General features: G+C 40.7%; 1 protein-coding gene and 1 long non-coding RNA gene across 2 annotated transcripts in view; one reads left to right on the plus strand and one right to left on the minus strand.

Annotated features, from left to right (window-relative positions):
• Positions 1–554: 554 nt before the first annotated feature.
• Positions 555–15,374, plus strand: part of LOC147644493 (uncharacterized) — a 93,714-nt gene continuing 78,894 nt past the window's right edge. Inside the window, exons 1-2 of the long non-coding RNA XR_015270371.1 lie at positions 555–677; positions 997–1,080. This is a non-coding gene — a long non-coding RNA (uncharacterized LOC147644493). The remainder of the gene's footprint in view (positions 678–996; positions 1,081–15,374) is intronic.
• On the minus strand, positions 5,439–7,924 carry tbrd-2 (testis-specifically expressed bromodomain containing protein-2). The gene is made up of 2 exons (XM_086827382.1): positions 7,704–7,924; positions 5,439–7,639 (listed from the first exon to the last, which is right to left on the minus strand). The coding sequence occupies exons 1-2, from the start codon at positions 7,704–7,706 to the stop codon at positions 5,444–5,446; spliced, it is 2,199 nt and encodes a 732-aa protein (XP_086683508.1). The 5' UTR covers positions 7,707–7,924; the 3' UTR covers positions 5,439–5,443.

The following is a 15,374-nucleotide window of genomic DNA, read 5'->3' on the forward strand; positions in this document are numbered from 1 at the left end:
CACTCCTCTGCTATCTGGCGATCTGTTAATGAGCTTTACCTTTTACATGAGAATTCGACCCCAAAAGTGGGAATTTGACCCCAAACGTGAGAATTCGACTTCCCATGTATCTGTAAACGTGTAGAACCGCTCTGTAAGCGCGTCAAATGTAAGCTGTCCAGCGCCTGCAGGATGTTAAATGTTAATTAGCAGAAAATTCTCGATCGGTCAACACGCAGCTCCGCGGAAAAATTCGCAAAAATTCGCGAAAAGCGGGAAAACGGCCGGGAAAATTGCCGTTTTCGGTGATATTCGCGAGTTAAGTGGTCCGCCGTGAAAATCCACCCACCGGAGGGTCGGGAACGGGTCAAAGTGCGAAAATCCAGAGTGAAAACCGAAAACTCTATGCACGGCTTGCGGCGTCTGCAATTTTTGTTTCGCCTACACAGAGAAAAATAATGTGCAAGTGAGAGAATGAAAATTGCAAAAGTGGCAGTGTTTGTACCAAGTGCCGAGACGGTAACCGGCTCGGTTTCGTATTTAAATTGTGTTTTTTTTTTTTTTTTTCTGTGGTTCAACGCGCGTATTTTTGTGGCCAGCATTCTTTTCAGTGTAACACCTGCGCGAGTTTCAGTGAGGAGGAAGACACAAGTAAAGCGCATTCGCCGATTGGACTTGCATAAGGCGGCAACGGCAGAGTGAGTGAGATCATCATATATTTTTTCTTCGTTATGGAATTTCGACGGCCGCAAACTGCGCCGTTAGATTTCCTTTACTCCTTTTCTCTTGTACTCTTGAAGCTTGTATGTAACTTAACTGCTCTCTTAGGGAAAGTAATGTATGGAATGCAAGCGGTTGGCGGGGTTTGTTTTGATTGATTGGGAATAGAAATGATTCGAAAATAGAAAACGGAACTGTTTGAATTGCCTTTAATACTTTATTTGTAATTACTATTTACATTAAAATTTTTTTTATTGTGCTTCAACACTCGTATTTAATGGCCATCATTTTTTTCAGTGTAACACCTGCGTGAATTTCAGCGAGGAAGAGACAAGTAAAGCGCATTCGCCGATTGGACTTGCAGAAGGCGTAAGCAGCAGAGTGAGTGAGAAGATCATATATTTTTTCTTGTCCTTTTCTTTGTTATGGAATTTCGACGGCCGCAGACTGCGCCGTTAGATTTCCTTTACTCTTTTTCTCTGGTACTCTTAAAGCTTGTAACTGCTTAACTGCTCTCTTAGGGGAAGTAATGTATGGAATGCAAGCGTTTGGCGGGGTTTGTTTTGATTGAATGGGAATAGAAATGATTTGTAAATAGGAATTGGAACAATTGGAATTATTTTAAATTATCATCTATCATTATTTACATTTATATACTCTTGTAGGGTATTATTATTTTAATTAGAAGGAGTAATTTTCGACCCTATACAGTATAGCACATATTTCTCTCATTTATATCTCAAATATTGCAATTTATTGACCCTGACCCTCTCCAGGATGCATCTATTAATTATTATCTGCTCAAATATTGCATAATATCGACCCTGACCCTCTGTGATGCATCTATTTATCATTATCCCTTGGACTGCATGCAATGTATCTCATTATTGAGCGTGGCTAATTTGCCCGCAGAGGTCAAGGAGTCAATACGAGGGCCAGTATGTAGCCCCCTCTCGCTCCGGCACACGTCGCAGGACCAGCAGGACGACCCGCACTCCAAAATAGACAATACAAATACAATGGCAAAAGAGATCCTGGCGGAAAGTGAAACCAGGATCGATACACAGCGAGCGACTGACACACGCTCTGTCCCTTCGAAAATGCGACAAATTCAAACAGTTTTTGTTTGGTTTTTCAGTTTTTTTTTTTATTTCATCTTGACATTGCATTGTTCGAGTTTGAGTCAAAGTTCCCAGACGACATCCTTTGTAATTGGATCCTTTTACGTCCCCGAGATCCGAGATCCCTGCGCGTGTGAAGCGCAACGACTGCGCGTATATCTATTTTCATGTTCATTTTCATTTTCATTTCTATTTTTTCGCTGCATAAAAAACGGTGAAACTGAAAACGAATCCGAGGGATACTTTTCCTTTTCCACCCGCACTTCTAAGGGTCGCTGGCTATGGCGTTCGGCGTGTAATTTATGCCAAATATAGCCGCGATAGCAGCGAATGTTTGTCGATTCTTTATTTTTTTGGGTGTTTACAGACATCACGTTTTCCCTGTCTCCTGTCCGCTGTCCTCTGTCCTGTGTCCTTGTTTTCATATGGAAAAGTGACAGTTGCAGATCCGCCTGGCGATAAGAAAAGTCTCTGTTTGGGGGGCTGCCAAGGCTTAAGAATTTCCACCTTTTCCCGGTAAATAAGATCGTGCACAGGAAAAATTTGAGAATATTGTAATAAGAGCAGGGAAATGGGTTTATGTTTGGGGGTTTATCTTGGAAAGAATTGTGTGATAATAAATTTATTCTTTAAAATATTATATATGTTTTTATAAGGTTAAGCATGTAAAATGTCAATAAATAGTCTTAAATAGTAGAAGAATTGTAGGTTTATATATAATTATTATATTATTATATCCGCTTGAATATTAATAACAAATATAACTAACTAATATTCTGTTTTTTTTTTTTAACAAAATAATCAAAATTTTTGCAATATTTTGGGGAAAAGCTCCTTATAAATTCCCCTACATATTTATTAACGCTTTCCAAATTATAAATTAAAACATTTTCATCTTAATTCAAAAACAAAACCAAAGGAAGCCCTATTAAAAAATCAAAAAACCAACATTCCCTTCGAAAACTGCCAAGAATGTCATCGGCTTAAATGGATTTTCTTCCTTAAAATTCCGAAAAAAATGTTCTCAATTTAATTTTTTTGTTTTCCGATTTGCGGGGGGGAGAAAAATGCGTAAGGACAGGACAGGAAAAGCAGAAAAAATATGGCCCACCCTTGGAAACCGCAACGCGAAAATTCAGTAGAGCGGGAAAACACATTGCAGGCAACGCACACAAATACAGAAGCTCCGCGCCTGTCGCATTTTTAACGCTTTTTACCATAAACAAGGACATCTATGGGGGGTTGGTGAAAATAACCAAAATATATATATATAATATAGTAAGGTTTCCACTGCAGCTTTAACTTTATTTTCCGGTTTTTTTTTCGGTTGCTTTCAACCCCTGGACGACAGCTACAAAAAATTTGCATGCGGCCTGTCGCGTTGTTCTGCTGCGAAATTGCCAGATACTTCCACTTCCACTTCCACATTTTAATGCCACATCCACTTTTAGCTTACACTTTTAATAATGCACAATGCGTGTGTGTGTGTGTGTGTGTTTGTGTGTATGAGTGTGCGTGTGTGCTGGCAGAGGCCGGGGAGGGTGGTGTCTTTTGGGGTGTTTTCGATAAGTACTTTACGAGACAACCCTCGTTTTGCGGATTTTTTTATGGCCCTCCTTCAGGGGCGCAACATCAAAGTTCATATCCTGCTTCCGGGAGGGGAGTTGGAAAAATTCCCTCTCTACCGGAGTTTTCATTTCCCCGGGGTGGTGCAAAAATTGGAAAGGTAGTGAGAAAACGCTTGGCATTGGCTGTCTCCGTGCGAATTTGCAGTTTTCAAGGCGAGTCCTTTGGCCTTTTGGCGAATCGCATTGGCGATTTTGCAAGTTTTTGCCAGGATTTTAGGGGTTGTCATCGGACGGGGTGGTGACTTGCCAGGGGTGAGGGCTTAGGATTGGCGAATCATTGGCAAAAATACGGAGGGAAAACCCAATAAGGACGGTTTCTTAAGAAGAAGCTTGTTGTTTAAGGCTTATTATTGAGGTAATATGGTGATTTCAGCAACTTTTTATAGCTTTTTAATTGTCTGTAATAAAAGAAATAAGAATGGTCATTGTAAAAGGGGCTTTAACTGTGGTTTTTTGGAATTTTATGGCTAGAAAATAGGCCTCAAGAGAAGATATATGATATTTTTTGCTTTAAAATTGAGTTTGGGATATTATAAAGGAAGAGAAATACCATAAACTATGAAACATAAATAATAAAGCAAATAAAACCAGCTTAAAAATGACTTTAATATGATTATTAGGAATATATTCTTAAATTATTTAAAAAATATAGAAAACTAGTTTAATTATTACCGTCACAATTCCAAAAGGACACTTTATAATTAGTGTATATTAAACTATTTATAAATGTTGACTAAAATGGTCTAAATAATTTATAGGCTATATGTTATATAAAATTCACCAACAGCCAGTCAAATCCTAAAATATAAATCAATTATATAACTTTACCCAAAAAAATTTGCATAAATAAAATCTTTGCCAAAGAAAAGGTTATCCAAGAAAGCCTGAGCCTTTCTAAGAACCCAAAACCAAAGCCTGTCCTGGAAGAATTAACATAAGAATCAAAGCAAATCAAAAGGATGGAGGTCCCTCTTTGGTTTAAAATATATGCAAATGAGTGAAAATCAATCGAAGGCTAAATGAAAATCGATCAAAATTGATTTGTTGCCCGGTGTGCAGAAACCCAAACACTGTCCCTGCTCCTGCTCCTGCTGCACCCTTTGATCACTTAGGACTCACTCGCCAGGACATTTGCCGAAGGAGCCAAGGAAGGAAGCGTGAGAACGTCTCCTTTTTGCACGCGTGATTTACATAATTTTTCGTAAATGTAAATTGCATGCACATCTCATATCCCTATGCAAATGAGCGGCGACTATCGCCGTCCCTGTTCAACCCCCTGCTGCCAGTCAGGACACAGGACCTTCTTCTAGGGACTCTTCGGGACTCTGACTCTCAGGTGCGAGCGTGTCGGCATGCTGTGAGCAAGGCGCCGCTGTCGTCCACTGTGCCCGTAATTAACCCCTGTCTCTCTGCGGCATTTCCCTTTTCCCTAACCATTTTCCTGCCCATTTTTCTTCCTTTGGTTTTCACTTTCTCTCTCGCTCTGGTCTTTTGGCAGTCTTTCGCAATAGCCGAGGCTTCTTATGCAAATGAGAGTGCCGCATCCTCACCCCTTTTCGCCAAGTGAAAATCTTATGCAAATTTTCCTCTCCTTCCGCTGATCTCCGCTCCAGTTTGACTGCAATGCGCCTCTGGGTGTCAGGTAGAGTGCGAACATCCTTTTGCTCAGATCGTGAGAAAGTTGGAAAATTTGCATAATTTTGTTGTGAAAATTCGCCGAGGTCTACGTGATCACAGCAAAGACAGCAGAGATCGGTGATCCCAAGAGGCACCCAATACAGATTGCAATTTTCCTTAATCATTTTCAGGCATAAATATGGAAACAGGATTATTTAACAAACTATTTTTATCCTTGTATTTAAATTAGCTTCCTCAAGAGACGTTTTTCTTTTAGGTGTAGTTAATATTTTATTTTGTAATGACTTGTTTTGATATAATATTTTTAGGGAAAATTTATAAATATACAAATTGTTATAGAAATGTGTATATGCCAGGTTAATTCTCGTCGGAACTGCTGCTGCTGCTTAAAGATAGATCCCTGGTAAGGACATTTCCCGATGCCAGGAATTGGGGATTCTTCGGATTTGATTGATTCTTGCTATTCATAGCCGACGATTTGTTGCTTGTGGTTGGTGATTCGTTGTTGGTGTTGTTGTTGTAGTTATTGTTGTAGTTTTTGTTGTTGTTGGTGTAGTTATTGTTGTTGTTGTTGTTATTGTTGTTTTTGTGATTATTCTTGCAGTTATAGTTGTTGTAAACGTTGTCGACTTCGTATTCGTCGTCGTCGTCATCGGTGCTGGAATCCACAAGAGCCTTAAACTTTGCCAACAGTTGCTCAGTTTTTGCCAGAGGTTCTGGCGGTAAAAGACGAACTCCACCACGACCACGTCCACGTGAAGGGTAGTCGCACCTGGAAAGCCTTTCGCCTGTGTGTGTCCATTGGTTTTCAGAATATAATTTTTCAGGCGGTACCAACTTTAAGTTGCCTTTAGATTGGGTCATACGGTCTTGACTTTCGGAGGCTTTGCGGTTGAACGGTCCTCCAGCGGAAATGGGAAACTTTCCGTATGGGTTCTGGGAAGACTCTGGCACCCTGTGGCCTTCCTTCTTTGATTTTCCACTTTTGTGACCTTTGGAATATATATCTATAGGCAACTCTGGTATATTTGGGTTTTGGTTTGAGTTCAACCAGGTCGTCTTCCTTTTAATTTCCCCACCTAATGAAGTCTCTCCATCTGAGCGGTAATCTGCCGACTTGGACCTCTTCTTGCCCCTACATTGGTTGCCATTGGCTTTGAAACTATAGTTATTCTTCCCGCTGGACTTGCGGCGATTGTGGCCAAGGCGCCCGGCATTGTCCATCTCATCGGGCGGCAGGTAGATCTTGCCATTGAGCTTCAAGGCCCTGGCCACCGCGGCTTTCATGATCTGGGCATTTACCAATTCGAAGTTGTTAAGATCAAAGTTATAAGCACCATTGTTATCACTTATTAGAACCTCGTTGGCATGGACTATGCCGCATATTTCACGCATCGCCGGACCGGGAAGCGTGCAGAAGAGCATCTGAATGTGGCGTCGCTCATCCTGGTCGATAGGTTCCAGTTTCGGGTCATCCTCCGACAAACCAGCATCCGGTGTGTCCACTAGAAACTCAAGGCCCTCGGTCGGAAGGTAGAGCCCGGCAGGAATCTCCTTCTCCTGAATAATAGTTGAGTTCTGTATGTTCATATTTGTGTCCTGGGTAGCAATCGCTGTCTCGATGACCTCCAGTTTAACCTTGAACTGGCCTATGGTGTTACATAAAGTCTCAACCAGAGCCTTCACCTTATGGGGCTGCTTCATGCACTGAGTAAGGCTGTTTTGGGCAAACTGGAAGGTTCGCATTAGGTCAGTCGCCTCCGCTCTCGAAATGGTAATGTAGGAATCTGAGGTGGACCGGTTGGAGGTGGCAGAAGAGTGGGAGATGGAGCTATTATTCACTTGATAGCCACCGGGCTGATCGTAGACCTTCTCATAGATTGTTTTAGCCTGATCGTGATACTTCTTGAACATGCCATCCACATGGAAGCGGAACTCTTCGAGTGACTTGAAGAACTGCTTGTCCAGCTTGGCAGAGAAAGAGTTCCACTTGGGTCCAAAGAAATTGCGGGCCGTGGCCTCCGCTTGGTTGGTGAAGGTCTGAAGCTTTCGCAGCTGATTGCGACACTCCTGCTCCACGGATGCGGCCATGGGATTGATCTTTAGCTTGCACGTGGCCATGGGATCCTTGTTGCACGGCACTGGCGGTCCCTGGGGTATGTTCTTGATCACTCGCTGAAAGAACTTCTCCAGCTGGATACCCTTGCGATAGACCACAGTGTCAACGCCGTTGAACATGTAGCAGTTGCGGAGTAGAAGATGAAAGTCAGAGATGGCCTCATCCACATCGTGATAATAGTTATTCTCCACCCGCTTGGTGATGGTGCCCACATCCATGGGTCGATGGATGACAGTGTAATATTGGGGGATCTGTAACTCTTCGGTATCCACCGGGTTCATAAAGTCCGAGGCGAACTTCTTCTTTGTGAGCTCGTCCAGGAAGTGCTTCTTGAAGTAGTGCAACTGGTTGGTGTACACGCCAGCCATCCCAGGTTGGGGCATCACCTCCGGCTGGACGCGAGTGGGTAACGATAGTTTCACCGACAAAGAATTCTACCAATAGGAAAAAAAACCTATTTCTACGACTTGTCCTGGCTGTTTTTCATGCAAAACTTACCATTTTGCGTCGATTTTTCACTTTTCAAAGAGTTTTTCTTCGATTTTGCGCTTCTGACCACGAGTTTTTCACGGAATTCTCTTAGCAAACGTTTTAGGGAAGCTTTTACAGATTTTCCGGGTCGAAACAAAAAACCAGAGAAAAATATCTGTCAAAAGAAAAAGACTATAAAAAGCCTTCTGCAACACTGGCCAAGCCAAAGAAAGTATTGGAAAGTGTTTGTCTGTCGTGCCACGCTGCTGACCATGGAATTAGCTTAATAAATATTTAAACTTTTTCAAAACCTTTTAGGAAAATTTAAAAATTAAAAATTTTGTTCAAAAATATCTAGAGAAAATTATTGCAAAGTGTTTACCAAATTCTCGCGCCTCTGTAAACCGATTTTGACCAACACTTTCAAAGGAAATATGTGTGGGAAAACCTGTACTATTAAAGCTGCATTAATTAGAGGCTCAAGGAAAAACTAGAACCAACAATGGCACATCAAAGGACGAAGGACGAAACAGGCAACAGCCCTTGTCTAATATTTTGCACCACTTCACAGGCTTTCAGGTTTATTTATTTTTTTATTTCTGAGAGGGAGGCGGAGGACATAAAAACTGCTTTTTGCAATTTACATCAACATTTTTATCCACCACCATCACCACCAGTACCACCTAGGAGTACAGCAACAACATGCTTTTCCTATTTGCCTACACACGGAAGTGTGTCCCATAAATATAAGGACACACCCACACAGCAATCCAACAGCCTCCTGCGCTTGCGTCTTTTTGCGCACTTAATTACACACGCATACGCTTCATTCCACTTTGCGGGGGGTGCCACCGCCCCCCTCGTCCTTGCTGGCCACCGAAGGATGGGTATCCTTCTCCCCTGCTCCCGCTCCAACTCCTCCTCCTGTGCATCCATCTCTCTGGGACAGGCCCATTACGGAAATAGAAACGATGCCACACGGCTGAAAGCAAAAAAAGAAAATATCAGACAAAATGGAAGCAAATATGGTTGCTCAATCAATAATGCAAATTAATAAAGTTATTGAATGGTAAAGCACTTATTTTAAAGTATAGAAAATATTATAGATTGTTTAAAGATTTTATTTTATAATTATTTAAAACCAAAAAAGGTAGCAGAATGAATGCTTTTCTATGAGGGCATTCATAGTGTAATAAATAATAAAATCATAATAGAACAGGAAAAACTATATTAAATCTTATAAAATAATACAAAATCAAAAAGAAAGTAGCATTTGCTTTTATTAAAAGATACTTCATAGCCTTTTTTGTTCAATTTTAAAAGGCGTCTTATACAAAAATAGCAACTTTACTGCTGACATAAATTCAATGCAACACAAACTTAAAATTTTAAAAATATTTAATAGACAAAAACAAGTTAATAAATTAACATACCAAAAGTAATAAAATTCTGAAACTAATATGATTGAAGTTTAAAAACCAACAGAATGGATAACATCGCTTTGTATAAAACATAAAAGATTGACTTTATGAAACTTAAATAAAGAATTAGTAAAATAAATAAATAGTCAATTTTTATGTCTTTTCAGGGTATTGTGTTTTCAGTCAGAAGCTTGTAACTTAGTGAAGGAGTCATTTCCGACCCTATAAATCATATATATTCTTGATCAGCTTCAACAGGCGAATCTTTCTAGCCATAAAACAGAGAAACAATTTTTTTGTAAATTTTTTCAAAAAATTTTAAGGGGTTACATCGTTAAAATTGTTAAAAATTTGAATTTTTTTTACATTTTAAATTAAGTATGCAGATCTATAAAACTATCAACAACTAACATAGGACTGTTTTCCGAATTGAAATTAATCCGTTTTTGACTTAGTTATGATGGATTTTCTCTGCAAGGATATAGAATTTTTGGTTTCCCGAAGTTTGCTTCCCTTCTTTATTAAATACATTTCCTTTCCTGATACTAAGGTATTTGCGGTACAGTCCTGTCCTCTATCCGGATCCTTGACCAAGCTAGCTCCTTGGACTGCGAATTTGTTTCCATTTAAGGACCCCCATCCTCCTTATGGCACTCGGAAAAAAGGGCGACTCACGCAATCGGCAGACGCAGGATGCCTCGACAGGTAGTTTCTACCTGCCCTGGCCAAAGGTGTCAATGTTGCCTTATCATCCCGAGAGCAGATCCCATGCCCAGTCTGAGTCGCAGTCGCAGTCCCAGACCCTGACCTCTTAGCCCCTCCTCAAGGTCCACGTCCTTGTCTATTCTTTTCCCTAATTTTATCTCTGACGGCGATTAATGCGAATAAATTTTATAGTCGAAAATGTGCACTCGCATGTCCTTTCCTCTTTGTGTTTTCCTTTCGACCTTTTTTTTTAAAGGTCTGCTCCCTCCACCGCTTTTCCTTTTTGGCTAATGTTTTCTTACTGACTTTTTGTCTGGCTTTGGAGTATGTGACTTCTGCTGTTTGTCTTCGGCACCTGCAGCCAGGGACCCAGGGACCCAGGGACCCGCAGGGACCTGCAGTTGTTAATTGTTTCGATCGTTGAATCCCCGATGCTTACGCGATCTTGCAGCTCTCAGGATCCCTTTTATTTATTTTTTAGCAATTGCCGCTGACTCAGCAGCAGCGAGTCCAGCAGCATCCTCCCTCCATTAGTTTAGGGCTTGGTTAGAGATATTGGAGAACTGGTAACAGGTACAGGCTGTCCAAGGAAAAACTGGTTTCTATTCTTTTCCTCTATTTTTCAGTGGTCGCGACACTTGCAGCGATCTCCTCCATTGTTGCGATGTGTTAACCTTAAGCGATTTCTGACTTCAGGGTCTTTTGTGTGGCGGACTCCGGATTGTTTCTGATTTTCTGATGGGATTAGAAATAAAGGAGAAGTTCTAAGACGAATTCGAGATACTCTGGAAGGTGATTAGGGTGTGGAATTATAAATAAATAGAGGTTTATTTTATATAGCATAAAGACTGCCTTTATTATGGCCACAAAATAATATTATGCTAATTACGATCATCAAAATTTATTTACAAACCTCCAATAAAAACTACAAGACCCCCCTAAAGGGTATAAATATATTCCCAAAAAAAAGAGGTATAAAAATTTTCATGGGAAAGGCCGCGAATCCTGGCTGCAAGGACAAAGGCTATAGCCGATAGCAATCGCTTTCAAAAAGATGCAGGTCTTTGTCAGACTCTGGGAAATGCATGCATTCCCTGGCATGTTTTCCTCAGTTTCATAGTTTTCCACGGTGAATTCGGCACACCCACAAAAACACACAGATACAACGCACTATTTATGGACTTCCGTTGAATGGGAATGGCGGAAAAGCTACGCACACTACACACACACTCGCTTATTTTATTCGCGGCGCTCCCGAAAAATACAGAACATTTGAGAAAAGTCAATGACCCGCGTGAAAAACTGGGCAAAGCCCGCCGCCAAGATGTTGAAATGTTGCAATTCCAATTCAGCCAAAATGCGCCCGCATGGCGTCTAATAAAGGAAAATTGATTGGGAAATTGTGAAAAATAAATTGGAAATGCAAAAGAGTAGGGGAAGGGCAGAGTGTGCGGAGTGTGTGCCTGGTGAAAGTCCAACAATTAAATAGCAAACAAATTTCCGCCAATTATTTGACATTAATTATGATCCCGTCAGCGGACACTGGATGAGGGTCAGTCCGGGAGGGGAATACAGGAGAAGGAGGAGATGGAGTGGGACATCTCCTAGGAGCCAAAAGGGTTGCTTACCTATATGCCATGCTGGTCCTATCAGATTAACCATGAATCTCAATCAGAGGAGCATAGTTTGTCCGTTTATGGTGGCTTGACTTTCGCCAGCTTTTCCCAGGGAGAGGTTTACTTATCAAATCAGCTGAAAACTTGTCTAGAACTTCATAAATCTTTTTCCCATATTTCCCCATAAATTGGCTGATGCCTTCTAGCCAAGAAAATTAATTCTTGTGCATAAAATGCATGCGTGTGTGAATCTGTCAAGCGTTTCTTTCTTTCTCAAAGCCCACGAAAAATGCCTCAAGAGTCATTGACTTTGGGGCAATAGAAAAATCGGGAAAAAAGGTCGAAAAAACGCATCTGCATGCGGTGCAATGGCCGGTGACGCTAGCCAGAAAATGAATAACAAAATATACCCAAGAAAAAAAACCAGGGCCCAAAACGCCAATCGACCAAGACGCCGACCCCGCCTCTATGCGTTTTTTCTTCGCTGACCAATTAAGCCATGAGAAGCTGCCCCAAAATGCAATCAAAGAAGGCCGGAGGAAAGGAAAAACCTCAAAATGAAACATTTTTCTCCAAGACCAAAGCCCCGAAGAGCTCGAAACGCATTACGCGATGAGGAAAATCGGGTTTAGGCCCGAGACTTGACTACCTGTGCAGGTTTTGTTTTTTACCAACAAAAAAATAGAGGCCGCAAAAAAAAAAAAAAAACTGAACGAAAAAAATAACACCAAGAAAGGAAAAGAGAGTCGTGAAAATGTTTTTCTTGCGAGCCAAGAGTCAGCATCCCAAGTCAGAAAATCAGAGACCAGAGACCCGCCCGACCAGATTTCGTATCGCTGGGACAGAGACTGGGACCTGGGACTGGGTCTGGGCTCGGGATTGGGTTCAAGATTGGGACTGGGACTGTCTGGAGTCGGAGTTGGGGATTACACACTTTGTGCATTTGCCGAGTGTGTGCGTATTATGACCATAAGTTTAGGGGCCTGACCTCGACGCGAACCCTTGCCTCCTCCGCTGCTGGGCTCTCCTCTATGCGATTGATAGGATGCACTGAGGAAAATTTACAGGGGATAATTAGTAATTATAATAATTACAAAACAAATATTTCATATAACAACGATTCTAGCTGTAGGATATTAAGAAGCTTTACGTCTTCAAGCCTTGCGTACCTTCAAACTGATAAGAAAGTGTATTTAATTTGCTGAAACCTTTTTCTATTTAAAAAAATTGCTTAGATCTCTAAATTTGTCTTATAAAGGTTTGAGCATACCTAAGGATTTATTGCATATACTTTCACCAACTTTATTTACAATAATTTCTTATGAAAATCAAATTTCTCTCAGTGCTAGGGTGACTTTTTTATGGGTTGACATCTTGTAGGCGTGCTGAATCGCAGCGATTGGAAATGTTAATGGAATGGCCAGGGGATTGGAATTGGGATCGGCATAAGAATCGGGATAGGGCATAGAATCGTCGATGGAATGGGTATAAAAATCCCGATCGGGATGCACATTTTAAATGTGCAGCGATCTGCAGCGGCTGATAAAGTAAGAGTCGTTTCAAAGACCTGTTTTATGGCCAAAAAAATAGAGGAAAATAACAACCGATCGAAACGAAAAACGACAAAATGAAATGCATAAACGTAAATCTCACAGCAGGTAGTCTTGCCAAGATGGAGATGGAGATGGCATCGGGGAACCTGCAACATTGCGCCGCCAAGATGATGATGATGATGATGACTTTTTGGTCTCCGACGGCGACAATAAATTTCTCAATTTTCCCTTTTGCTCTAGATTGCTGCCTCCTGATATATATCAGTATTATATATATATATATATATATTGTCCTGTCTGCACAGAGTCCTTAAAGAAAATCCTTCCAACAACTGCGCACTTGCCAGGTGCATAAAGCGAGGTGAATGCTTAATCAGCCGAGGAGCAGGGGTTAGTTTTGGGTTTCGATTTCTGCGTGGGTGATTTTTTTTACCAATCCCCTGATCTTCTCGATTTCCCAGGTTTGCGTTTAGAGAAAGGGTTTCCACAGGAGATTGCATCCTTTTGATTGATGGGTACTGAGGATGATGATGCACTTGCCAGGGGAAAATCAAATATTTGCATCATTTTCTTGGGGTTTATCTGCGGTTTGGCGAGTGTGTGAAAATCGAGGTTTCGTTTGCACCAGCAGAATGCTGATTTTTTCCGCCCCTTGAGTTTTCCGATCTTTTCACTTTTCTGCCAATTGCAAGAGCTGCGGGTCAAAGGTCGCTCGCTGGGAAATAACACAGAAATATAAAAAAAATACAAAACTAAAGAGAAATTCAAGACAATTGGCAAAAGCGGGTGCTGATTGTGGTTCGTGGATTGCGGATAAGGAAATATGTATAATTTCCCGGGAATAATTTCATTTCATTTTTTTTGCTCCCCTAAGCGGATACACACACACACACACACACACACTAGAAAAGTACAGAAAAAACACACAACAAAGTGCACCCAAATAGTTATCGCAAACAACAAGCGGCAGCTCTACGCGTAGACAACAGCACCGAAAAAGTTCATTGACTTTCGCATTTCGGAAATAACACAACGGCAACGCAACGGCAAACGCATCTTTTTAGTGCGTTTATTGCTGCACTGAGAGAAATTGGGGGGTGCCAAGGGGTTTTTCGAAAATAATACATGTTTTTATTATAACCTTCAGGGTAATACAAATTGAATCAGCAGCTTGTAAAGCAGTGAGGGAGTCATTTCCGACCCTATAAATCATATATATTCTTGATCAGCATCAAAAGCTGAATCGATCTAGCCATCTCCGGCAAAAAAATATATATTTTTTTAATTTTTTCAAAATTTTATAAGGGGTTACATCAAAATCTGACAAAAAATGTTATTTTCTAATATTGTAAATAGAGTATGCAGATTTGTTAACCTAATAACAACTAACACAGGAACGATTTCCGATTTAAAATTAATGAATTTTTCACTTAGTTATGATAATTTTGGTTCCCTGATCCAAATTGCGAATTAGGCTTCCGGAAGTTAGCTTCCTGCATTCTTTTGATATATAAAATTAACTAATACTCTTACATATTTAAATGTTTTTATCAATTTATTTATTTGTTTTGTGTTATTAGCTTTATTTGGCATAAAATAACATTAGAAATTAAATAGATACTATATTAAAAACATATTATTAACTCTTAAAAAATACTGCTTAACAAATATGATTTCCTTTGAATTTAATTCCCAAAAAGCCTCTCCAATTGTTTACTGTGTGCATTCTCCACACAGAAAATAAATATGGCGGCCATGCCCCCCCTCTTCCCACTCCCCTCTCCCCGCCCGAAAAACAGCGTGCACAAAAGAGCAAACGCCAAAGAGTGCACACAAAAAATTACATTAAAGTGAAAATGAGCGATAACAACGCTAAAAACAACGCTAAACAATAAAAAAAGCCAGCGCAGATACAGATACGGATACATGGTCACACATACACACTCACATACAGCGCAGCGCCACGAGCAGCGACAACAGTAAACAACAGAAGAACGATCGAGGGCTACCCCCCGCCCCTGAAAGGCCCCCTCAAAACCCCACCTCATACAGGCCAGGGAGCATTCGAGAAAACTGCACGGCCAACGCAGCCATATTTAATACAGAGGGAACAAAAAATACAAATACAAATGCAAGCCATATTTAAAATGGAAAGAGAAGAAATACTAAGAAAAAAACAGCCATGATCGTTGGAGAGAGAGGGCCTGCGTTTTGGTATCCCCTTCCACTGCAGTTTGTATAACAGTTGCATACATGGGGAGACCTCTTCTTTTTTTTTTTGGGGCTTTATTTCCCCTTCGGCAAAGCTGACAGTAAAGATATATAGGAAAAACCTTTAGCCTAAAAGAATGCTTTAGTTTTCAAGATACTTCTTCTGAAGATACTTTAGATAGAAATTAATGA

The sequence above is a fragment of the Drosophila serrata genome, unplaced genomic scaffold (genome assembly GCF_035046125.1).
Source record: "Drosophila serrata isolate PLE 108 unplaced genomic scaffold, ASM3504612v1 contig_165, whole genome shotgun sequence".
NCBI lineage: Eukaryota > Metazoa > Arthropoda > Insecta > Diptera > Drosophilidae > Drosophila > Drosophila serrata.